Source organism: Trachemys scripta, chromosome 10, assembly GCF_013100865.1.
Source record: "Trachemys scripta elegans isolate TJP31775 chromosome 10, CAS_Tse_1.0, whole genome shotgun sequence".
Classification (NCBI taxonomy): Eukaryota; Metazoa; Chordata; order Testudines; family Emydidae; genus Trachemys; species Trachemys scripta.
This window is the reverse complement of record NC_048307.1, coordinates 65665809-65692448: the sequence shown is the minus strand read 5'-3', so window position 1 is coordinate 65692448 and position 26640 is coordinate 65665809. Positions and strand designations below refer to the sequence as shown.

The following is a 26640-nucleotide window of genomic DNA, read 5'->3' as shown; positions in this document are numbered from 1 at the left end:
CAGCAACAGCTATCAGAGGTGTTTTGATTGTGGATGACATAGATAGGGAGAGTAATATCTGAGGTGACAACTATCACATTGCCGTGTACATCTCTGGTGCTAGATGAAAGGTACAGGCCTGCACACCCATCAGCACCATCCTTCACTAGTGATGCAGTAGGCAACACCATGGACACATGGCTCCTAAGGCGTGTCCCCTTTTGGGCATCTAGTACTACAGGTGGTCCTAATGCCTGACCATGCCTTGTTCTCAGGGAGCACGAGTCTGGCTGTCCGCTACAAATAATGGGATGGGCCCCCTTTGCTCTCCATTTCCACACATGGAATCTGCCTTCTGTGTGCAGAGATTTTGTTTGCAGTGTTATTATAGCTGTGTTGGTCCTAGGATATTAGAGAGAGAAGGTGAGTGAGAGAATATCATCTATTGCATAAGAAGAGGGCTGGACACTTCAGGACAGATGGTTTTGGCGAACATTGGGACTGGGAGTGTATTGGGGTCACCCTGCAAATAGTAACCAAAGTGGGCGGAAGCCAAAGTGGAGTTCTTGTGCCATAGGCAGGCTGTTGGAGTTAGAATTGCTGATCCAGGAATGTACAGCACACAAGACACTCAGGGTGTCACCTGCATGCTTCTCTGCGGGCTATGGGTGTCTAGGTTGGTCCAATTAAAGATATTACCTCACCCACCTTGTCTCTGTAGATATTTTAGTAATTATACTCTATTTGTGTTGTGAATCAGGTGCCTTTTGTGTTTTATGGGGCGGGGGAGGGTTAAACATATTTTAAAACCTTTTTTATTTTATTTACAGCAATTTGCAGACATTCCTGTGGGGATGGATTTTGTTCAAGACCAAACATGTGCACATGCCCAAATGGCCAGATAGCACCTTCCTGTGGTTCAAAGTCAAGTAAGTATTCTGCTGTACCTTCCGTGCCTGTTTGCAGTCTGTCAAGCTATCAGCAGCCAATAATGTTTGACAACTAACCTCTGAGTCACTAGACCTGCTTACCACAGCAAAGAAGGCCTAGTGTCCTGTGATGAAAACTGAAGAATGACTCAGAAGCTAGCTATGGGAGAGGCTCCTTTTTGCCAAATTAAAACCAAATTAGTTGTATTAGAAACCATATTAGCTTGCCAGTACTCACACTTCCAGCATTTTTTACTTTCTGGAAAATTCCTCTTCTCTACCAGACACTAGACTTGCACACATCGACAGCACAAATGCATCATGATAGACATGTCATTGCAGACAATGGGCCAAATTCTACTCACTTGTATAACCCCGGTGAAGTCATATGGGGCATTGGAGGACCAGATTTTGTTCTTATTTACCTGGGTAATCCTACTGATTTCAAAGGGATTAACCAGGTATAACAGAAAACAGAATTTGGCCATTTCCTATTATATCTTAGGGTATTATACTAATCAGCATTTTTAATCAGTGCTGACAATTTTTCCCTTATATTGTACTTAGATTTTGGCTATTTTAACATTGTGGATTTTCTATATATACTATAAAACACTAACACTTCAACTTGACATGCAGCTCATGTTAAAAAAATCACTCAGGATTTGTTTAAATGGTACAGTAGTTTTAGGAAAACTTTTGGAGGTCACACTGTTTTTAATCAGTAAAGCAAACCAGTGTTTAAAATAAAAAGTGACTGAGTTATGTTACTTAGAATACAGTCTACTGCGTAGGTGAGCTTTTATGTAGTAATTTTTATCACCAAGCACTTCAACGGCACAAGGACTTCAGAAGATAGACTTTGTGTGACTGGTTAGCACAGTTGGCATCATAGACAGATTCCATGAATATATATCTATGCAATAGACCACAATAGCTTGGAGCTACCATTAAGAAACAAAGGAAATGTGACATTAAAAAACCTGTTTAACATTAAAGGGTTATTGTCAACTTAAATCTGGCTCTAAATTAAAATGTTGTCAAAACAATCTTTGGTTTTATAAAAGACAAATGGAAATGTTCTGCAAATGATGCTAACAAAAATAAATATAAATTCTGATTTAAAACCATTGTTTTTAAACCAATAATTATTGCCATGCAATTTTTGAAACCCAAATACTGCAGCTTAAGAACCTGAAACTTAACCATATAAAGAACAGTGAAACAAACTTCATTGTTTTTTCACTGTCCCACCTCAGAGACATGCAAAAGGAAACATGCAGTGGCAAGCATGTTGTATTTTAAACATTGACTTCTCACAGTGTAGGGTTGGATAGTGCAAACCTTACCACTGATGAATACTGACTCATATGAGTGGTCTTGTTGACTTCAGTGAGACATCTTGTATGAGTCAGTACTCACCAACCTAAGTAATGAATGCACAAGCTAGCCCTTAAAGTGCCATTATTAACATGGGTAAAGACATTTATTTGTTCACAATGTGAGTTTGATTCAACAATATTTAAGTTTGTGACAGACCTACGGAGGAGTGAAAATTCAAAGTTAAGACTGCTGTTCCATCCATAATACATCCTGTGCGGAGTGGGAGGGGGGTGTACAGTATGGGGAATTGGTCAACCTTGATGTTGATCAATTGGCATCCTGCACTCTGGGCCCTCAAAGGTTCTGGAACCTACGTTACTTATTGAAAAAAATGGTATTTACAGAAGTCAACTTTCCTTCAAAAGCTAAGTGTTTGGGCCCTTTTATGGGAGGACTATAGAGCAGTCCTGTGGATCACCATTTGGTGGGTCATAGAGTTGCTACTCTTATTTACCTCAGGACTCTTCAGGTCAAGTTTGATGTCTGTGGAAGATATGTGTGAACCACCCAGATTTCCACATGTATACATTTTATTAATTAAACTAAACTATGCAAAAGCATAAAATAAGAACAAACAAATCAAATTTAAAGAAAGTAGGTTAATATAAAATCATAAAACTAATCTAATTATCATGTTGATTAAATCATATCAAATAAACCAACAGTTCCCTGTAAGCTCTACATAATAATTCGGGAAGGCAGCAGTCTTGGTTATCAGCCCCCCAAATAGCAAGGCATTCTCAATCTCGATGCCAGTGGATACATTCATGTCCCAGTCACATAGCTGATACAGGGAGCTCCCAAGCTGAAGTTAATGTTGAGACTTACAGCTCTGGTCCCAGTTAAGACGTCCTGCCCAAATAATTACTCTGCTAAGAAGATTGGAAAAGAAAACCAAACCAAAAAGGTTGCTATTTATGCAGGATGGTTGGGTTGTCCCAATTCTTTTTTGGTTTCATTCAGCTTTAGGAAGCTGGTACATGGTTGAAAAGATTAGCTGGTGGTTTTCTTGGCTTAGATATTTTAATCTCAACAGCCTTGCTGGCTGATTAGAGGTTACTTCCTTGTAAATGTCAAATTTCGAGTGTTTCATGCTGCTGGACTCCTGCCCCTTGGTGGCTAGCTAGGAGGACGTAGGAAACACTGGCTTCTTGGTCAGTCATAGTGGCATTCATATCCTGAGGCCAGTAGCTAATGGCAGCAGCCATTGCAGTCAAGCAAGCCAACAAGCAAAGGCTTTTCTTTGGCATTTTAAGATATTGACCTGCCTGGTTCCTCCCTCTTGGAACATCTCCTCAGGAGTCCCTTGTTGCATTGGAATGGGGGATTCTGAAGTCAGTGATATCACCCAATGGGATTTGATCACCTTCCTGTAAATGGAAAAACTTTCTCCTTTAAGTCATTTTGGGCTTGGAGAATTCTCCGATTCAAAAATGTATCCAGTCAGTCAGCAGGTCTGTAGGTATTTGAGCTTGTCTGAGGCCATGGGTCAGTCCACAGACATTATCACAGCCATCCCACAAAGGCCCTGAATAAAATGTCATTTAAAAAATGCAAGGCAAGCAGAAAGAATTCCATTGGCTTCAGTGGACTTTGGGTCAGGACTCTGACTCCAGGTCCTTGTTCAAACCAATCAGAACCTCCCAAAGCTCATGCCTTTCTATTTTTTGCTGCCATCAGGAAGAAGCTATATCATCTTAAGTTTTGAATGTTTCCAAGGCTTTTGGGGACATCACAACCTTCCTGCCATGCTCTGTGTAACATGCAGCGAGGCAGAATGCACCTTCTCTCATGATCAGTGGTTATAATTCCATGGCTTACTGTCCACCGCCTAGCTCTGGTCTTCGGAGTCAGTCACGCCGCAAAAAAAGCATGCTTAGGATGTGCACGTCTTTTGCATTTGGGTTGCCATGAAGATCTCATTTCACATTTACAGCTGCTGGCTGGAATTCTTCTATACAATACCTGGGCTAGAGTGGAAATGTTCTTTCTTGTCACAGAATTCTCTAAAAGTAGCCACTAATATATTTTCTCTGATACTCCTGTGCTTGATCCTACAAAGTGCCCCTTTTCCAAAGATATTGAAGTTGCTGCTGCTTTTGTCCTTAACATCAGAACTGAAGACCCTTATGTTTCCCTGCTTGAGTCATTGACTGGACAATGCGTGTTACCTTGTTACTGCTTAATCATCTTTTGAATGTGTTGTGAGCTATATTGGTATGATGATATGCTATGGGAACTCAGTGTGAAGCCAAATCCTGAAGTTCTTACTCATATTCACTGAAAAATTAGTTAGAATATCAGGATTTGTTACTTTTGAATGTGCTGCCCATTTTTTTCCATTTGTGTAGCAACTTTAATATTACTTACACATAGTTTTGAGTGTTAATTGTCAACGCAATAGGTATATTTATAAGGCTCTTTTCCTGCAGCTACTCCTGTTTGAAGTCAAAGGCAGCTCTCAGTGTAGATTGATTGATTGATTTTCAGGATTGGGCCTGAAAGAACAACTATTTTGGTTTTTTTAAACCATCTCCTGTGCAATCTAAGACATGGCAAAGCCATGTGTACTAGCTGACCAGTCCCATGTAATTCCTGTATTTTTTTGATAGTGCCGTAATTGATCTGCAATTTTTGGGCCAGATTCTTCTCTCCCAGGTAGAATAACACAGCTGAACGAGAGGAAATTGCTGGTGTAACCAAGGGGAGTGTCTGGCTCTTTATTAGTATGCTGGTTTTCAGAATTTCAATCATGGATCCAAAGCCTGGACAGCCTATGCATGTGTTTCTATACATTTTTGGAAGGTTAATATTTTAGAATTTTCAGTATTTGAACTGGTGTTTCCAAAAAATGTCAAGAGAGGGTCCAAAGTCAGTGTTTAGATTCCCTGTTGTATGTCACTGGTTCTGCTGCATAGTACTAGAGGAGAAAGCTCACCGACTTGAATGGGCCGTTTTAGTAATGATGACTGTGTGTACCACCAAACTCCCATCATTGTATTTTAAAAAGTAGAGAGGAATATTTTACTTTGGAAGAGTGCCTTTGAGAAGTAAGACAAATGATGGAAACTATTTTTTTCAGAATTCTATGTAAAACCATTCCTTTTCCCAAAATGGGGAAATATCCTTTTGCTTTCAGCTTGAACAAATAATATAAAACTTAGTAGTTAAGCTACTGTTAACCTTTTTATCTCAGATGTAGTTCAAAGTATTTAAATGGCTTTGGTACTCATGTGGGAATGGAAATTAGCTTTTGGCTTGGCTTGCTCTAATTGAAATCAGTTTGTGGTTTTTAAGTTCCTACCCTGCTTGACAGATGATATCATTTCCTATGCTTTTTCTAATCCCCTCTGTTTTTCTAAGATTGTATAAAGCTAAGTTGAACTACACATTTTAAAGTAACTATACACCTTTTTCTGACCTACTTAGGATGCTGTCCAAAAACCTTCACTTAGACACTTACTCTGAATATTTTCACTTTTTGTTGAGGAATGTTATTACACTTTTTGTTGCCTAAAGTACTTCCATAGAAAAGCAAAGATGTATCACAACTATTAGAAACATGGGAAATATAAGTTCTAGTTTTAACCTCAGACAATTTAAACATTAACAATGTGTGTTTATATTGGTGGATATATTATAGAGTGGTAGATGTACCTGTGGCAACAAAAGCTACAGTTATTATTTCTCCTTAAAAACAACAAAAACCCAACAACCACTTCACTTGCATCTTTGTAGAACTTAAATTGCCAAGGGATCTAAGGAGCTTTGGCGGCAGCAAACTTTCAGTGGTGATTTGCCATCTGTCAGTAACATGCAGTGGTTTCTTGCGCAGTCTCTTTTCCTCAGTCCCTCTGACCATTTCAGACAGCATGGTAGGTATCCTGTGCTCTCTGCCAATCTACCAAAACGTTAATCTGAGAGTAATCCTATCTGGGGAGGAGTCTTTCATGTGGTTCCTGTTAAGAAGGAAATCATTTCCTGGCTACATATTCAGAATGTCTGCCTCAATTGGAATCTATCAGACATTGGGAGCTGTGAGGAGAATTAAATCATAAGGCCTCTCCGCTTCCATACAAATGAAGTGCCTGATACTTAAGTGGTTCCTGACTTCTTCATTGAATAACATATTTGTCCTTATTATCAGAAAAGTGCAGTGCAGGCTTTTCAGTTTATTGGCGTAAGAGGTAGATTGCATGTTAACCATTCGTAAATGGCAAAGGCTTAGGTATGGGGGAACATGAAATACAGCTACCCTTCCTTTGCTAAAAGATGTGGGAGCGCTTCCCCTTTCTCTGGCTTTGGGGAGCACTGCTACCCTAAACTCCTCCTCCACACCCCCCAACACATCAGCCATCAGCACCTTTGTCTGGTGTTGTAAAGACCCCACATAGACAGGTCAGAGAATTTGCACTGCAGTTCCACCTTCTCCCACTAGAGGTCCTAATGTTGCAGCTCCCCTTCCTGATCTGCATGTGTTAACAGGAGCAGGGGGCTTCCTGGCTCCCCACATGAGCCTGTTCCTCCATTGTGCTGATGTTAAACACTGGTGCTACTGCCTGGTAGTGCCTGCCATCATCTTTGCTTTCCCTTTTCTGCTGGCTTAGTTTCACCACTGTAAACTGGGGCTGTATCCTGTAGCCCTCACTTGTGTGTGAAATTCCAGTTAGTTCAATGAATAGGAGCTGGAGGGTCTACCCTCATTTGTTTCTGGCAGTGTTTTGAGTCCCTTAATACTGAAACTTAATTTTGTTTTCTCTTCCACTTTCTACATACCAAAGACCTAATTCTAAGGGATGCTAAGCACCCTCTATTTCTAATGACTCCCTTGATGCTCAGCTCTTCACAAAATAAAGCCCTAAAATAATCACTGAGCCATTTAGCTATTTCTGACTATTTTGCTAACTTCTGAAAAATTATTATTTTTCTTTCAAGTACAACACTGCAACATCAGGTGTATGAATGGAGGTAGCTGCAGTGATGACCATTGTCTCTGCCAGAAAGGATACACAGGAACACATTGCGGACAGCGTAAGTAACCAATATTTACGTATGTAGACTGTAAAGGTACACAATATTGAGACACACAGATCAGTCACAATTTAAATCTAACTCTAAGCTAACACTGGACTCGCTCTTGCTGGACTACAGTGGAATTTTACAGGAACACACGTGACTTTGAATTAAGTGCCAAGTGAATTCTTTCTGATCAGAACTATTAAAATAAACATCAAGTAAATTCATAATAATTGGATATAACCTGATCCTGTAATTCTTACGCTAGCAAAATTCACATTGGCCTCCAGGGGTTTACACATTGCAGCAATAGGCCCTAAATTTCAGTATTATCAAGGGATTCAGTTTCTATACAGTAGAGTTTCTGAAGGTTTTTTTTAATGCAATAACTTTATGTAATGTGAGGATTTTTAAACATAGAATTATGTAGTGTACCGGATCACCAGATTGTTCACTTTGGCATTAGTTAAGGTTGCTTGACATAGTTACTCTCCTTGACCAACATATTTTGCATTGAATTACATCTGTTCTTAGCTGTTGTGTTCAGACTGGAGCTATACTAACTAGGCAATACAGATAGCTGGTAATGCCTTTAACGAAAGTGCAGCTCTGTTAAAGAAGCATATAGTTGATCTAGGCGTGTGAGATCTCTGTAATGTATGACAAGAGTCCTTTGCCTCTTTCGGATAGGATATTTGCTAGGTTTAGTGAGATCTTGTATAAACCCACCTCTTCTCCTCTGTAATAACCAAGAGAAGTGGGTTCTATATCTCATGACATGTCATATGAGGCTGCAAGACCTGGTGTACCTCTTTTTGGATCCAAACAATGAAACATGAGTACTGATATCTTTTTGGACTATCCTGTCTGATACCATGATTTACTGGCTGTCAACAAGAAACCCTGGGACATTTAATCATATTTCTGATAGGTCTGAGTGAACAAATCAGTCTGTTAATTTATTCCTGGACTGTACGAAGGCATGGACAGAACTTGGAAGATTTGGAGATAATATGTTTTCCCAGCCCTAATCTGTTTACTCTCTAGTAATTAAACGTTACTTAGATTAATGGCAAATGTAAAGGGATGTTTGAAACAAGCACAATTAGACTGTACCATACAGGGGAAACACCAGAAGCCCAGAAAGATTCTGATTTTTAAGGTGTTTGCAATATATGTCCTTGGAAAAATTAATGTTCTTCACTCAATTAAGGCTGTGAAGTTGTGTAAAAACTGAAAAATAGACTTAAAAAATCATTGAAAAATAGATCCTGTATCTAAATTAAATTAAAATATCCAGTCTCATTACATTCCTAGTCTTCACCATTTTTCCTGAAGCTGGTAAAACTATGTCTATTATGAAAGTATGTGAATTAAGATTATTTTTTGCTCCCCTTCACTTGCAGCTGTCTGTGAAAATGGGTGCCTTAATGGAGGGAGATGTGTGGCTCCAAACCGATGTGCTTGTACATATGGCTTCACTGGACCTCAGTGTGAAAGAGGTAAGTGCTCTAGATCACGCGCACTGGTGTATATGTTATCGTTCTAGTGAACCTGGTTTAATGGTTATTTATTATAATTGTAAATTGAAAATACTGATGATGTGACACAACTTAGACTGTAGAATTTTATTATTGACCGTGAATGATTAATGTAAATAAGGTTCTTCTTGAAGAATAGCATGCACATTCTTCATTGAAAGCAAAACTGCAGTCTGAGAGAATTGTGAAGGTTTTATATGCATTCATGCAAAGTTATGGAGTAAGACTAGCTTAACTCTCATGGATGTAATCTCTGAGGATGGATGATCTATTGATGGATAGAATACTTACTTTCTATATAGGACTAACCGTTCAATCTCCTATTTTGTTAACTTTCTATTCCATGTACCTGATTGATGGCATGCTTCTATAGTCCTTATGCAGCTTGATGATAGATTTTTGCAAGTCTCATTTTATTTTTCTGTTGCAAAACTCCCCATTTAATTACTGTTTCAGGGGATGTAGAGATGTCACATTTTCCCCCCACAACTGAATGAGTCTTATTTTACTTTTAGACTGAAAATAAAAATTCAGTGTTAGTTATAGAAATATGTAAGTTTGATTTAAAAAAAAAACGTATGAAATTGATTAAGGCCTATGTTTTGTTCCATTTGCGATGCTCATGAAAACACCTAGATCCAAAAGCTGTCAAATAAAAGCATCAAGCCATATTTTTACATAAGTGTTAGCTCTGTGTTTAAATTATGAGAATAGCTCTGTTGTTTTCATATCAATCGGACTGATGCATTTAATTAATGACGATAAGCAGCATCCTGACTCTTTTTGTGTTTTGTTTTGGGTTTTTTTGGCACGGTTTACTCGGTTCTTTACATCTTGTATGAATTTGTTGTTACCGATTTAAAACTTTTTGCTTAAGGGTATCCATAGCAACAAGCACAGCTGTTTCCAGAGGAAAACACAGCCATACCAACTGCCTTATCTGCTATACTGGGTTGTTTCAAGGAAATTAAATCAGTTTAATGGCTCACTGGGGACAGAGGCCAGGCATCATTGTTTTACTGTAATCCTCATGTTGAACTCTTTATAGTCTTGAAAATAACGTTTGTTTAAATTTGATAAAATGGTCTATTAATTTGCTGCTTTTGAAAATTCATCTAGATCATCCATAAATTAGAATTTAGTATATGCTCAATAATATTAAAGAAACATGCATTATAGATATTACAGAGCTCATTTTGGGCCTGACCCTGAGAGATATTGATCATCCAAAACTCACCTAGACTTCAGTGAGTGTTCTGGGTGTTTGTACCTTCAGGCTCTTAATTGTGGCTGGCTCTCCTATACAGGCAGAATAGGTGGTTACCTAAAGGCTAAAGCAGCCATATATTAGAGGCAGCAAAATATATGACTGTTTGTTCTGTCTTTGGTCACGAGGTGGGAAGTAGTAAGCATTTCCTACTTTGCTTAGGGCAGAGAGAACTCCTACAATTGGCATTAAGAAAAGTCTTGTGTACAGTTCACTTGGGTATGGTTTTGCTTTTATGATCAAAGCTTCTGGTGAAATATTTCTGCAAACTGTATGGGTGCACCATACAAATCCTCTGTTTGGTTTTTTGCTATCAATATTTTAAACTGGTGATTTCTGGAGATTTTTTTAGGGAGAATGATACTGATATGTTAGAAGCTATCGTGTCAGATTCTGTGAGGAGTCTCAAGTGTATGCATCTTGCATTTTCCCATGGTGCCCTTTGCATGTACACCACACAAGCTTAAATTCTACACAAGCTTAGAGGTGTAACTTGAATCCCATTGCATATCAAATCTGAATTTGACCCACTGAGTGTTGGTGCACTGAGTTGGTGCACATGTCCCAAAGGTTATAAGACACGAGCGTAGCAGGAAAAGCAGCTAACAGCTGGAAGATATATGAATATGTAGGTTAAAGAAGGAGTGCCTTCTTACTTTTACTCTTTCTTATGCCTTCTTCCAGCTCCTCAGCGTATTAATTATGTGCCACTGTAAACTCCATAGATGGCTGCACAACCATGTTTACCTAATTATTGACATATAACCCACAGCATCTTACTTACCACCTCTGAATTTAACCATTACCACCACTGTGGTCTAGATTTTCAAACGTCATGTGCACAAACAGGATTTGCACGGGTCCTGATTTGTGCTTGTGCAGTGGGCAGTTCCTGCAATGACTTTGATAAATTGGCCCTGTATGTCATGTGGGGATGGTAGGCAGATTAAAGGTGCCGTTCAAGTCTGTGAGGCAGGGAGGAATGTGAGGGATCAAAAAGTGCTAAAGGATCTGAGATTAAAGACTTCTAAATCTGAAGGAAATAAAATTATCTTAGTGTTTTCATTGTATTCAGGAGTACTGAACGTTACTGGACAGGGACTATTCATACAGCCTTGCAGACAGAGCTTGTTACTGCAGCCATTGGGATCAAGCTTTGGATCTGGTGAGGCTCTGCCCGGTGCAGGATCTGAGGAGGGAGACAACAATGGTGGCTGTATGCCATCTTTATGCCCCCTGCTTCTGGGGCTGTCAGGGGCCAGTTTGATTCCCAGCACATGTTAGAGCAGTGGAAGGCTGCTCACATGTGTGTCTAGCAGCAACAGCTTGCAAACCATTATACCAGCTGGGGGTTGTGGGAGCCAAGCAGTGTTCTGGCTGTGCCCCACATTCCCAGCCATACTCCCTATATCAGGCTGGAAGAGGGGCCAGAGAGCTGGCTAAGCCAACCTTTATGCCATTGTGGAATCCTGGGCAGGCAAGTGAGCCAACTCCACTGGCACAAAGTCGCATGGACCGGAGCAAAGGAGCCGTAGCAGGGGCCAGGGCCTGGCCTGGTGTCTTCATTCTGTATGCCTTTAGCATACATGTTTGAGTCCATAATTATCAGAAAAAAGAGAGAACTGTGATTAACACACCCTAATTGTTCTTGGTGGTGATTATTGCAAAGCTGAGGCCAAATGATAGTGCCCCCTGTGGATCTTTGAAGTTTGATTTCTTTCATACATGCTGCATGTATTTCATCGCTGCAGCCTCTGTACCTAACTGAGCTAATATATTCCTGTTCACCAGAAAGGGTGGGGTTCCAGATCCCTGAGTCATACTATGTCATCAGAAAAACTTCACTCTGAAGGGAACATTTTGAGTATAAGCTAATGCCGACCTTGACTGGAATAACTTGCCTTGTTCACCATCTGCACCTGTGTTGTCACTAGGGAGTTGTCTGGCACTCTGCCTGCATGTGATTTTACACATCTGTCAGTTGAATCAGAGATCCAAATGCACACTCTAGTATCAGGAACATGATGTAGATTTTTGACTCTCCCTGGAGGACTTATTATATGTATATGAATGGATGTGAGCCAATGAGTGGATTACAGTGGAGATGCATACTATGTAAAGTAAAACAGTACCTATTTTCTTCCGACCAAACCTGACATGTCAAAGGGGAAGCACCTTTATCTAAGCATGAATAAAATGAGAACTACATGTGGCAGCATTCTTTTAAAACGTCTCAATTTTGGAGTGAGCAAAATAGACCCAGTTTTCTTGTTTGATAGTACCATTTCTAGGTAAATGCAATGGGAGATGAAGTGGCTGGATTTTGTGGTATGTGCCTTGCACATCACACATGTGTAGCTGTGGTTTGACTTCTGGGTTGGGCCAATGGTCTAAAGCATGTATTATGGCTACAAATTATATAGTGCTTCTGTCTACAAACATTAATCATTGAAGTCAAAAAGCATGTTTGTGGCATACCTTTTAGTTCATGTATGTCACATGCCAAAGAATCCTGCAACCCTTACTACATAATGTTGCAGCGTATAGCATTCTTATGCAGTGTATTGTTGGACAATCTAACACATCGTTTGGAAGTAGCCTAATAATCTGAGTGGAAAACAATGAAAAGGCTCTATTGTTGTAGCAAAGATTGTATACGTTTCTTAGATCCCGAGGTATGCAACGTGGTTCTTGCCTTTAATATTAAGCTGTTTTAAATAGTATTTCAGTTACATATGTTTTGGTCCATATACGTAACGTGAGACAAGCTGGATTTATGATATCTAACTAAAATGCTGGCCATGTGCTTGCTAAATGAAGATCTAAAAGCCCTTCCCAGAGGCCAGCTCCTTCAAGCACCAAAGCAAGCAAATCAAAGGGCCTATTACAATAGAAATCCTGCTGACATGATAGCGCAGTGAGATCTGCCGAAATCTGTGGCGTAAGTACTTTTGACTTGGAAGGGGCAGCATCTGGCCCTGGATGATTAGAGCATACAAATTGCATTTTGTATGGATCAGTGGAAGCCTTCCTGACATAAAATACTATAAACAAAGTCAAAAGGAATGTTGTTTATTTACTGGAGATCTTCAGCACATTGCGGGAGGGTATGTTATGCCACCAATGACGTATATTCTCTTAGAGCCTGATTTATTTGATGGCTATGGCATGATTGCATTAGTCATATACCTGTATCGATAACTTCTAAGCTGTTGAGTACAGTATTTGGCTCCTTTCCAGAGCAGGGGAAGCCTACTGGGCGTAGTGCCAAGTATATGCAGATGTATCATTATGAATAAAACTGACTTGGTATTTCTTTGGGATGATGTTTATTGGAAAGATGGACATGGCATAAATTAAACAATGAAAGGGTAATGGAATTGGAAAAGCTTCCTAAAAGAATTTAAGACAGATTTAAGATATATTAACTAGGCGGGAGAATATTTTATGGAGCTTAGCTTGGTTGAAAGGATTTCAGCTTTTAGGGCTCCATCCTGCAAGATGCTGAGTGCTCTGGTCCTGATCCAATGAAGTACCTCAGCACGTGCTGAACTTTAAACCCAAGAGACTCATACGCTCAAAGTTAAGCATGTGCTTGAGTGCTTTGCTGGATAAGCGCCCAAGTGCTCAAAGCCCTTAAGCACATGCTTAACTTTGAGCGTATGAGTCTCTCAGGATCAAGTTCTTAGTGAAAATAAACTCCAAATAATAGATTAATAAACCAAAAATCAGATTTCCTTCTGCCATTCAAAATAGCTCAATGAATCATGCGCTTTATGAACAAAAAAGTTCAGTTCAGAAAAGACCGTACACACTTAATGATCAGAAATCCCCTATAATCCAAAATCCACTGCCTGCTAATTGCATTGAAAGCTCCCTTGATTTTCTGAACATATCATTCTCCCCTGTTACATTCAGATAATTGTACTTTAATAGGATGAACTGTATATAATGTACAATTGATGCTGTACATGGCTATTGTACTTGCACTACAAAAACGACCTGAAAAGCATGCTTTTGCTACCTAGACCCATTTGGAGAAACATAGTGAAAGCTCTTGGAACATGATACAGCCCTGTTTATTTGTTCAAGTCCTTGTGGCAACATAAAGGGCCCAATCCTGCTGCTTACTGGCTTTTTGGCATTGGCTTTAATGGAGCAGGATTGGGCCCAAGGTAGTTCAAATATTATTTAAAATGTATCGTGGGTTGTTTTTTTCTGGACTCAGAATATGAGTAAATGAATTCTTTTCCTGCACACCGAGTCATTCCTATACTGCTGTCTTCATACAGGGATTTTTGCTTGGTTTTTAATTATGTTTGGCCATTATTAAAAGTTCCCAAATGGAATGCGCTATGTAAAATTATCTTTCCCAGAGATCCTCTATGCGAGTGCGAACACTAACTGTGCTCAAACCAGGCCTTAGTGCTATGCATATTTTCTTCTTTCTAAATATTACAACTGGTAGAATATGTTTTTACAGCAAGGACGCTGCACCCCTTAGCGTGCCCCGTCTCTGGTATTTAGTCTAAATGGAAAGTAAATAACAAAGTGTAGATAGCAGTAAAAGTATGTTCTCAAAGCCTTATGTCGCATTTAAAGTAGTATTGCAGCATATGGTAGCTGGCAAACATTTGCATAAACTTGATTTTTGTAGCTGGCTTCCAAGAAACACATCTGTTGACATAGACATGTAATTTCTGCAGCCCAGTAACGTTAATACATGTACAATATTATAGCAGCACACTCTAACACAGCTGTAGTTGAAGGCCTGTAATAACTGTTGCTATTGTAGACCCTTATTTTCATGAGTTTATAACTTAATCATGAAAATTTGCACCAGGCTGAAATTTAATCGATTCAGTCTCAGCATTGGAGTGACTTTTTTTTCCTTTAAAATATTTTGAGCACAGTTTTGTAACACACTATTATAAAATGTTTTCAATTTTAAAACCCAATTTGCAGCTCTTCTTTCCAAATAAGCTAGTGCTTTAGAGGATTTTTGTGCATGAAAGAGAGTGAACTAAATGGATAATCCACTTGAGTTTTTCGCTTTTGGAATGGAGGTTGTAGCTTAATCCTGTGGACAATAGTCCACATTACACAATTAACACACCCAATTTAAGATGCTTTAAAATACACAACATATAATCAATGGATCTCTAGGCCTGAATTTGATAAATTCAGCTTAAAACTCTGAGTTATTTAAAGCAACAAATGTAGCAAGGAGTTTGAGTAAGCAATAACACACTTCAGAAGGGGTAGTTGTACTAGGCCAGGGGTGGCCAACATGAGCCTGAGAAGGAGCCAGAATTTACCAATGTACATTGCCAAAGAACCACAGTAATATGTCAGCAGCCCTCCCATTAGCTCCCCCCCCTTGCTCCCAGTGCCTCCCACCCACCACCAGCCACGCTGATCAGCGCCTCCCCCACAGCTCCTGATCAGCTGTTTTGTAGCGTGCAGGAGGCTCGGGGAGGGGAGGGGAAGGAGTGAGGGCATGGCGGCTCAGGGGATGGGGCAGGAAGGGGTGGAGTCGGGACAAGGCCTGTGGCAGAGCCAGGGGTTGAGCAGTGAGCATCCCCCGGCACATTGGAAAGTTGGCGCCTGTAGCTCCAGCCCCGGAGTCGGTGCCTATACAAGGAGCCACATATTAACTTCTGAAGAGCTGCATGTGGCTCCGGAGCCCCAGGTTGGCCACCCCTGTACTAGGCACTAGTAGTTCCTGAGTAGGGAAAGGACTTGGCCATTGTTCTGGTCCTTACATATATGTATCTGATATAATTATCTAACTTAGGGTTACCATACGTCTGTTTTTTCCCGGACATGTCCGGCTTTTTGGTAACCAAACCCCCGTCCGGGGGGAATTGCCAAAAAGCCGAACATGTCCAGGAAAATACCGGCCGGGCACTTCCTCTCCCGCGGCTGCTCTGCTCCTCCCCGGACTCTTCAGCTCTGTTTAAGAGCCGAGCTGCCTGAGCGCTCCGGCTTCGGGCAGACCCCGTGCCACTTGACCCTGCGCCGCCAGAGCAGCTGGAGCCCGGGAGGGGAAGTGCCCGGCCGGGGACGCAGTGTCCGGAGGCATGGGGGCTGCCCGAAGCCCGAGCGCTACTGGCTTCACGGTTTGCCGGACAGTCTCCAGACCCTGTGCCCCCGGCTGGGCGCTTCCCCTCCCGGGCTCCAGCTGCGCTGGGGAAGCGCCGGCCAGGGGCGCAGGGTCTGGGGGCTGTCCGGCAAACCGTGAAGCCGGTAGCGCTTGGGCAGCCCTTTTCGCGTGGCTGGGAGGGAGGAGGGGGAGTTAGGGCGGGGACTTTGGGGGAAGGGGCGGGGAATGGGCGGAGTTGGGGCGGGGAAGGGTTGGGGCTGGGGGTGGGGAAGGGGCGGGGCTAGGGCCCCGTGGAGTATCCTCTTTTTTTTAATTTTTTAAATATGGCAACCCTAATCGAACTAGCCATATATTGTTGCTTATTCTATACCTTGTGCATCGCCAAATATTAAATAGCATCTTTTAAAAAGTGCTTATTTAGAGAGATACATAAAGCTGATCATGATACATATGCTTCAGTGCAGAGGGACTTAGGGCTTCTGGGAGGAACTTAATTCTTCATGCATACTGACGGGTATTTTTTAAATTCTCATTGAAGTCAAGGCTCTGTTTGGAGAAGGGAAACCATCACACACGCTCCAGTTCGACCCAACAACAAAAACCAACCAACTCCCCACCAAAGCAACAAGAATTTTCACAAATGCCACAATAAAGTGCAAAAAGATTTTCATTATAAAAACCTCTACCTTATCTACAGGCTGTTAAGGCCAATGACCTTTAGATATGCAATGATGTACTGGGTTTTAGGTTGTTGTTGTTGTTGTTTTTGGTAGGTGTGCAAAAATTCAAATGAAGATCAAAGTTTCCACATTGTGTTCAGTGTAGAAAAGATGGGACCCATCATCAGCAATTAACTGTATCAATTTATGCAGACAGACTTTATAAATTGTAATATAGATATTTTAAAAACAATAATGGATTGAAATAATTCCTGGAGTTTTGTTGCCCAAAGTATGAGCCTAATCCTGCAAAGATTGAGCAGTTCACAAGTTCTTTTGGGGTATATGTGTGTGTGACTCATAATTATTACTTAAGGATTGGATTCGGCTTCCATTGATGGCAATGACAAAACTCCCATTGACTTCTCTTGTACGTGATCTGGCCCTTAGTATCTAAGAAGCCTTGTGTGCAAGGACATAATTACATCAATGAGTTCTGCTGAGATTATATACAAGAAAGGATGTCCATGCCTGCTTGACTGTCAGATTTCACATTAGTACTGATATGACTTACGTACACAGTGCAAATAGGTGAAGAATGTAACTTCCTGAAGAGCTTGCATTGCTAGATTTGCACCCTGTGAAGCCTTATAGGGAATTTGGAGGAATCCTATATAGAAGTGTATTGTGTCATGAAGGACAGTTGTTTCATGCACTGAAGGAACTGCAGGAATGACTATTCTTTGCGTTTGAGCTGTCTCCATACAGATACATCTCTGGCCTCCATGATGAGCATGAACATGCAAGCTATTTTGACTTTTTCACCAACATTACAAATATATTCCCCAGTTACCTCCATTTCAGGTACCTCTCAGCTTACTGCTCAGTACATATTTCCTAGAACATACAATAGCCGAGAAAAAGGAATTCCTGTAGGAGCTCTGGCTGGAGAGGTGTTTGGCTTTCTAAATGGTAATTCCTGGGGTTAAAATAATAAATGAGGCTGAGAACCTATTTAACTGTGCATGCAGCCATTTATGGAGAAAAATGTTCGTTCTGCTCTGGGCCTCTGTGTTTTGATATAAGAAAGCACAAGTACCTAGAATCTCTTGATTTGTTGCTGTGAAAACAAATGTTTTCTTTGTGAATCACCAAGAAATTTTATGTGAATATTTTCCATTCATACTTCCCCGTTTCCCCCTTATTGAGCCATTAGGCTGCAAGTTTTGTTACTAATGCAACAGAAAGAGACAGCGTAGTGAAATTCCAATGCATATGCTCTCCAAATAGTTGAGTATGTGAGGGGTTTTTTTTTTTTTTTTCTTATTTTTAAAATAAATGATCCAAAGCTTGAATAATGATCAGTTCTAATAAAGGAAAGAGACCCTCATTTGAAACATCATAGATCATACTTGATGCAAGGATAAACTGACAAGGGTATTTCCAAATAAAACAATTCTTGTCTGTAGGTCAGCTGCAAAATGGGGATTATCTGTAATGAAAACAGATCTTAAGTAGAGGTGGTCAGAATGGTCAGTGCAAATTTCCTGTCATATCCCCTTGCAACCTACTTGTAATAAAGTGGATGAATTTTTTCCCTATCAAAGTCAATGCTTTTGTACAGTAAATGTTGCATTTAGAAATAATTTCCTAATTTCATTTCAACATAAAAGTTGCAAAAGAAGATCGGAAATAACTACTTAAGAATGGTTACAACAGCCACATTCACACTTCTAGTTAGCCTTGGGAAGTTCAGGAATAATGACTGAGTGGTTTTTATATTTTTCAGTGACAGCATGTACTGTTTGGCACTCTGGAGCAATACTGTAGGAAAAGAAAAGAGGCCTAAATAAGGTCTGAAAAGGAAAGAGCCCTGAGAGAAAGATCTGTCTCCAAATTCTGCTCTGCTGTAAAATAAAAAGCTAGTTTTACACTCCTTAACCAGACAAAACTCCTGTTGAGATTAATAGGCATTTTACTTGAGTAAAGAAAGCAGGGTTGAGTATTTCTCTTTGTAAAAAGGTTTTAATGTCTAAGGATTGGGGAAAGTAACCAACAAACCACTACTGTTGTTAAAAATGAACACCACTAGAAGTCTTAAAATCACATATTGATTCTAGAACAAATATCCATAATTCTTTAACTGGACTTTGGGCAACAGAGATCAGCAAAATTCAACTATACATATCAATATCCACAGACAGCATAGGACAATAAAGTTACTCATCTAGCCAGCTCATTTACTGATTGTCATTCAAGTCCCAGTCCAACATATTGTACTTCTAATGTCAAGATTTATCATAGGGTTCTCCCATGCATCCATTTGCCACCTCTGTAGTTTTGCACTAGAGCAGGGGTTCTCAAACTTCATTGCACCATGACCCCCTTCTGACAACCAAATACTACATGACCCCGAGAAGGGGGACTGAAGCCTGAGCCCCACCATCTTGGGCACTGCCCTGGGGGGCGCCAAAGCTTGAGGGCTTCAGCCCTGGGCAATGGGGCTCAGACTGTGGCTTCAGCCCCGAGCCCCAGCAAGTCTAACGCCAACCCTGGCGACCCCATTAAAATGGGGTCATGACCCACTTTGGAGTCCCGCAGTTTGAGAACCGCTGCACTAGAGAGAACGTTCCTGAGCTGTAGTAGTACTCCAGTTCACTCTGAAAATCACATTTCTCATTTATTCTCTTTTTAAATTTTCTTTTAATATATTTATTTTAAGTGCACGTAGTGGTTAGGACACAGATGGATAGAGACTTATGGAGACTAAAATCCTCTCTCCGCAACAAAGCTACAACACAGGACTCCAGCAGTGCAGGGTTCCTTCACATCACGATGCCAGTACCTCAGCTGTAACACATTTACAGCAGCTGAGGATCTAGGGTAAGAATTTCAAAAGCACCTAAATGACTGTCACATTTTCAAAAGTGATGTAGGCACCTAGGCTCCTATGTCCCATTGAAATTCAGTGAGATTTAGACTCTGAATTGCATAAGCCATTTTTGAAAATGAGGTTTAGGCTCCTATGTCATTTAGGTGCTTTTGAAAGTTTGATCCCCAGTTTTAATGGGTAGCATAACTTTTACCATTAACACATACAATAATCCTTACCTTATTTTTAGTTCATGTTCTTATTTTATAGCTCAGCTTATGATGATGATGATGACAGTAGCAATAATGATCCCCTAGCACAAGCATTTCTTCTCAGATGATGGCCATTTGGAATAAAGGGCTTTGCCTCCAACCAGTCATTAACTAGGAGGCAAAGCCCTACCCAAATGGGTTTTGCCTTTTTACTGTTCAAAATATGCGACTAATAAATATTGTATTTCTGTGTCAGTCTTACAGTCTGCCCTGAGTAAAGGGCAGCATATAGTTCATAGATTTAATGAGTCTAAAGCCTGACTGGACCATAGGATCTTCTACGCTGACCTCCTGCATATCACAGGCCATTATATTTTACCCAGTTACTGTGTACGAAGCCCAATAACTTATGTTTGGCTATAGCATATCTTCCACAAAAACATCCCATCTTGATCTGAAGACTCTGGACTTTCCTTAGTAGTTTGTTCCAATGGTTAATCACCCTCATTAAAAATTTGAGCCTTATTCCTAATTTGAATTTATCTGGCTTCCACTTCCAGCTATTGGTTCTTATTCTGCCTTTCTCTGCTAGGTTAAATAGCCCTTAAGTATGTTGTATTTTCTCCCTGTGAATGTCTTTATATACTGTAATCAAGTCATCTCTCAATCTTCTTTTTGATAAGCTACACAGATGGAGCTCTGTAAGTCTCTCACTGTAAGGAATTTCCTCCTGGCCTTGAATAATTTTTGTGGCTCTTTTCTGCGCCCTCTCCAGTTTTTCCAGAGCCCTTTTAAAATGTGAACACTGGAATGGGACACAGTATTGCAATATCGGTCTCCCCAAGGCAGTGTAGGTATAATCACTTCCCCACTCCTATTCGCTCATCTCCGGTGTATACACTAGGGATCGGCAACCTTTAGCACGTGGCCCGCCAGCCGTAGTTCGCTGCTCCAGGCCAATGGGGGCTGTGGGAAGAGGCGGCCAGCACATCCCTCGGCCCGCGTCACTTCCCGCAGCCCCCATTTTTCTGGGATGGCAAACTGCTGCCAGTGGGAGCTGCGATCAGCCGAACCTGCGGACGCGGCAAGTAAACAAACCTGCCCGGCCCGCCAGGGGGCTTACCCTGGGGTGCCACATGCCAAAGGTTGCTGATCCCTGGTATACACCAAAGGATCACATCAGCTCTTTTTGTGACAGCATCACACTGGGAGCTCATGTTGAGTTGCTCATTCAGTATCACCCTGAAATCCTTTTCAGAGTCACTGCTTTCCAGTATACAGCCCCCCCATTGAGTTGGTACGGCCTGCATTTCTTGTTGCTAGATGTGTATGTAATCCACTAAACTTTGATTACACAAGTACCCACTCTAATTCCATTTTCCTGCAGGAATAGTGAGCGGGTTCAGTCTGGTTTTCACAGCAGAGCTCCCACCTGTGGATGATAACACATAAGATAAATAAGCAAATTTGGACAGTCATGGATGCCCATACCCTGAGTTGCTCCAGTTTGGAATAAAGACACCACAATGTAGCAAAGCTGCTCAGACTAAAATAAATCTTTAAGTTTTTGTAAGAGGACACTTTGAGGGTTAACTTAAGATGCCTCCGAAATCTAAACGCAATCTTATCATTACAGCCGTACAGCAAATACTGTGCTTGGAGCCCTGTGTGCATACAAAATTTGTATCCGCATCTGATCCGCGATTCGCAAACATGGTCCATGGATATTAAGTGGATATCTGCAGATTTGCAGGGCTCTAACTACGCAAACAAAAAATAGTAGTATCAAGCATACCAATATCGTCAGTACCAAAACGGTACATAGGCCACAAATCCTAGGCATTTAAAATATGCACGACTGATTTGGCATTAATGTCACCACACTGTCCTGAGCGGAACAAGCAGCATGGGCCTAATTCCTTGAATAGGCTGGTATCCTCCTCCTTGTGATTATCTTCTTGCTGCAATTAGTAAAAGCAGCCCTGTGAGCATGACCCCTCGGGCACAGAGATTTTCATCTTCCCTCCTGTATGGCTGTCTCCTTCTGGGTCCAGCACTGAAGAGTTTGATGCCTTTTTTATCTTTATTCTTGGGAGTGGTATTGGCCCCCACCCTTGGAGATGCCCTACTAACCATGCTCCAAGGGTTTGTCACCTTTTCCCTTTGTTTACCAGCTAGTTCCATAGTAACTGGATTCAGGGGACAGCTGGTCCACTCTTCTGGCAGGTTCCCTTCCCCATCCTCTCCCCCCACAAACTTGCTTTTCCTGTTCAAAAGGAACAGCTATCAAGCCGAGTGCCCCAAGGGTCGGTCCTGGGGCCAGTTTTGTTCAATATCTTCATTAATGATCTGGAGGATGGCATGGACTGCACTCTCAGCAAGTTTGCAGATGACACTAAACTGGGAGGAGTGGTAGATACGCTGGAGGGTAGAGATAGGATACAGAGGGACCTAGACAAATTAGAGGATTGGGCCAAAAGAAATCTGATGAGGTTCAACAAGGACAAGTGCAGAGTCCTGCACTTAGGATGGAAGAATCCCATGCACTGCTACAGACTAGGGACCGAATGGCTAGGCAGCAGTTCTGTAGAAAAGGACCTAGGGGTTACAGTGTATGAGAAGCTGGATATGAGTCAGCAGTGTGCCCTTGTTGCCAAGAAGGCTAATGGCATTTTGGGCTATATAAGTAGGAGCATTGTCAGCAGATCGAGTCACGTGATCATTCCCCTCTATTCGGCATTGATGAGGCCTCATCTGGAGTACTGTGTCCAGTTTTGGGCCCCACACTATATGAAGGATGTGGAAAAATTGGAGGGAGTCCAATGGAGGACAACAGAAATGATTAGGGGTCTGGAGCACATGACTTATGAGGAGAGGCTGAGGGAACTGGGATTGTTTAGTCTGCAGAAGAGAAGAATGAGGGGGGATTTGATAGCTGCTTTCAACTTCCTGAAAGGGGGTTCCAAAGAGGATGGATCTAGACTGTTCTCAGTGGTAGCAGATGACAGAACAAGGAGTAATGGTCTCAAGTTGCAGTGGGGGGAGGTTTAGGTTGGATATTAGGAAAAACTTTTTTACTAGGAGGGTAGTGAAGCACTGGAATGGGTTACCTGGGGAGGTGGTGGAATATCCTTCCATAGACATTTTTAAGGTCAGGCTTGACAAAGCCCTGGCTGGGATGATTTAGTTGGGGATTGGTCCTGCTTTGAGCAGGGGGTTGGACTAGATGACCTCCTGAGGTCTCTTCCAACCCTGATATTCTATGATTCTATGAACAGCGACAGAAACATGGTTTACATATACCTTTGCATTTGGCTGTCTTAAAATACATCTTGCTTGAATGGGCCCACCTTACCGGATTGCTCTGTATGACTGCCTTGCTCTCGTTATTTACCATTCTGCCAATCTTTGAGTCATCCGCAAATGCTATCAGCAGTGATTTTTATCCTGAGCTGGCCCAGGAGCAGAGCAGGGATTGAACTGTGAATGAAGGAGCAACAATACAGTCCTTACTTCCCCCTTACTTGGAGGGGAGGGAATAAGCTACTCCAGCACCGCTCTGCACCAGTTCAGCTGTGCTGGCTGGTGCACTGAGAGGAATATAGCCAACGAATATATCCACCCACTCCCAATTCCTGCCTGCCTGTCAGCATGGGAAGGGGAGTAGTAACCTGGCTCTGCTGCTCTCAGCCTGAGCTGCTGCCCACTTCCTGCCGGCAAGAGCAGATTGGCAGCCAGGGTGACATTCTGGCACTGCAGCAATAGCAGTGAGTTCAACAGGAAGGTAAGAAATGGCATTTCAACCTTTTATTTTAATGTATTTAATATATTTCCTGGTTTTGCCAGGCTGTCCACCTGCAGGGCTCTGAACGTCAATCAGTCTCAGTGTCAACATCCTTCCCAGAACTCCTTCTTTATCTCCACTTGCCCATGCTAGTTTCATTACATTTATTAGCTGGTAAGCTTTGTGCAAGGCCAGGGGAGTTGCTGTCATTTCTTCTGGAAACTGAGCACATAATTAAAATATGTATCTGCAGGTCTGTGGGGTGATGCTCATCCCAGGGATGTGATGACTTTTTTTTATTTTTATTTAAATTTTGAAAAATGTCTGGCAGCTGGAAGAATACCAGAGAAAGAACATTATTTCAAAATAATACTCTGACTTTGGAGAACTTGAAACAAATGCCTATAATTTGTGACCCAACTAATGGCATCCGTGAGCACTTTAGCAGTCCAAGAAAGATCTAGTGCCCACGTTGTCAAAGTGTTCATAATCCAGAATGTTTTGAGTTCTCTGTTGTGCATGTGCTGTGCTATCCAGTGAGTGGAGCAATGATTAATTGAGTGCTGTGAAGGGAAAGCACATGTTATGCTGACAATACCTAATGAACTTGCCTAATAAAATCTTGAAAATAGAACAGCCAGTTTTAAAAAATTCAAGCTGACAAAGTTACAATGATTTGAGGGCGGGGGAACCTGCTTGCCGACTGATGTGTAGGAGATGTAGTCTTAGCGCCCATTGGCATCAGTGAGATTTACACCTGTAAACTTCCCATTTGTGGTGCCATTGATTTTACTTTTGAGCCATATATTTTTAGGATCTTTGATAAACTAATGTATTAGAACAGCGTTTCTCAAACTGGGGTCTGTGGATCCTTGGAGAGACGTCTGCAAGGGTACTCCAGGGGGTCCACCGGCCCTGCTGATCAACTCCTCCCCCTTCCTCCCAGGGCCTCCTGCACACTGGGAAACAGCTCATCAGCAGCATACAGGAGACACTGGGAGGGAGGGGAGAAGTGGGGATGGGGTATGCTCAGGGGAGGGGGTGGAAAGAGGTAGGGAAGAGGAGGGGCAGGAGTGGAGTGGAGGTGGGAAGAGGTGGGCGGGGCTGTGGGGGAAGGTGTGGAGTGGGGGTGGGGCCTGGGGCTGAGCGGGGAGGTTGGGGGTCCACAAAATTTTTTTAATCAATATGGGGGTTCTCGGGTTGCTAAAGTTTGAGGGCTGCTGTATTAGAGCATACGGACATTAGAATGGCTATGCTGGCTCAGACCAATGGCCAATTTAGCTCAGTATCCTATCTTCCAACAGTGGCTGGTGCCAGATGCTTCAGAGGGAATGAACAGAACAGGTCATATATCAAGTGATCTGTCCCTTGTTGTCCAGTCCCAGCTTGTGGCAGTCAGAGGCATAGGGTCACCCCGAGCATGGGGTTGCCTTCCTGACGATCTTGGTTAATAGCCCTTGATGGACTGATTCTCCATGAACTTATCTAATTATTTTTTGAACCTAGTTATACTTTTGGCCTTCACAGCATCCCCTGGCAATGAGTTCCACAGGTTGACTGTGCGTTGTGTGAAGAAGTACTTCCTTATGTTAATTTTAAACCCGTTGCCTATTATTTTCATTGGGTGACTCCAGGTTCTTGTATTATGTGAAGAAGTAAATAACATTTCCTTATTCACTTTCTCCACAATTAATGATTTATAGACTTGTATCATATCTGCTCTTAGTTATTTCTTTTCTAAGATGACTGGCCCCATCTTTTTAATCTCTCCTTATATGGAAGATGTTCCATATCTTAATCATTTTGTTGCCCTTCTCTGTACTTTTTCCAATTCTAATATATCTTTTTCAGATGGTGCAACCAGAACTGCACTCAGTATTCAAAGTGTGGATGTACCATGGATTTATATAGTGGCATTATGATATTTTGTGTCTTTTTATCAATCGCTTTGCTAATGGTTCCTATTCTCTTAGCTTTTTTTGACCGTCACTGCACATTGAGCAGATGTTGTCAGAGAACTACCCACAATGATTCCAAGATCTTTCTTGAGTGGTAGCAGCAAATTTAGACCCTAGTGTTTTGTATGTATAGCGGGGATTACATTTTCCAATGCATTACTTTGCACTATAAAGCCAACCACATTGTTGTGGTTATGGACTTGGTCATAGGATAATAATAGGTGAGGATTGGGGCAGGGTATCTGTGGAACTCATCTTGGTAACCAGGACACTGAGGACTATAGTTAACATCTTGTCATGTTTTCCTTTGATGCAACAGCTGTGAGGTATAGAAGGAGTAGTCTCCTTGGGTGCTGTGGGGCCTGGGAAGATCATTCCATACATGTTTGTTTTGTGGCCTGATATTGGAAGTCAGTTGAAGTTGGTCCCAAGGTTGAGCACATAATTAGGCTGAACATAATTAGCTACAAGTGCAGACATGACAAACCACAATCAGCATCATTTCAGGAACGTTGGTTAAAATTTTCTCTGTGCCAAGTCAGTGTTTGGCTCTGACTCATTGGGTGGTGAAAGGAGTATTTACCAAAAGCAAGAGTGAATTAAAGTAAACCGAATTAAAGCCACTTTAATTCTGAGTGAGTGTGTCCACACCAGGGTTTAATGCAGTTTAACTAATCCACGCATTTACCATAATTAATTCAGATTAATTCAGATTTCCCTAAAAAGGAGGTTGGAATCTTATCTGAAATCACTTCTCCTTGATACTAGGTAAAACAAGAAAAGAGCTTCCCTAAATTATCTGACTAGATGCCCAGAGGGCAGCTCCTGGATGATGAGGGAGACTGTGTGAGTGAGCTTCTTGGTGATGCTTTTTATGGAAGGAGACAGGCCAGGAATCGTTCTGGCATAATTAGTGTAATTGTGAAGTGATTTT

General features: G+C 41.5%; 1 protein-coding gene across 2 annotated transcripts in view; it reads left to right on the top strand.

Moving 5' to 3' along the window:
- The window catches only part of FBN1 (fibrillin 1), a 213841-nt gene that overhangs the window by 23775 nt on the left and 163426 nt on the right, over positions 1 to 26640 (top strand). For both annotated transcript variants that reach the window (XM_034783356.1, XM_034783357.1), the window contains exons 4-6: positions 810 to 908; positions 7227 to 7322; positions 8714 to 8809. In XM_034783356.1, the coding sequence (XP_034639247.1) occupies positions 810 to 908; positions 7227 to 7322; positions 8714 to 8809 (291 nt within the window). The remainder of the gene's footprint in view (positions 1 to 809; positions 909 to 7226; positions 7323 to 8713; positions 8810 to 26640) is intronic.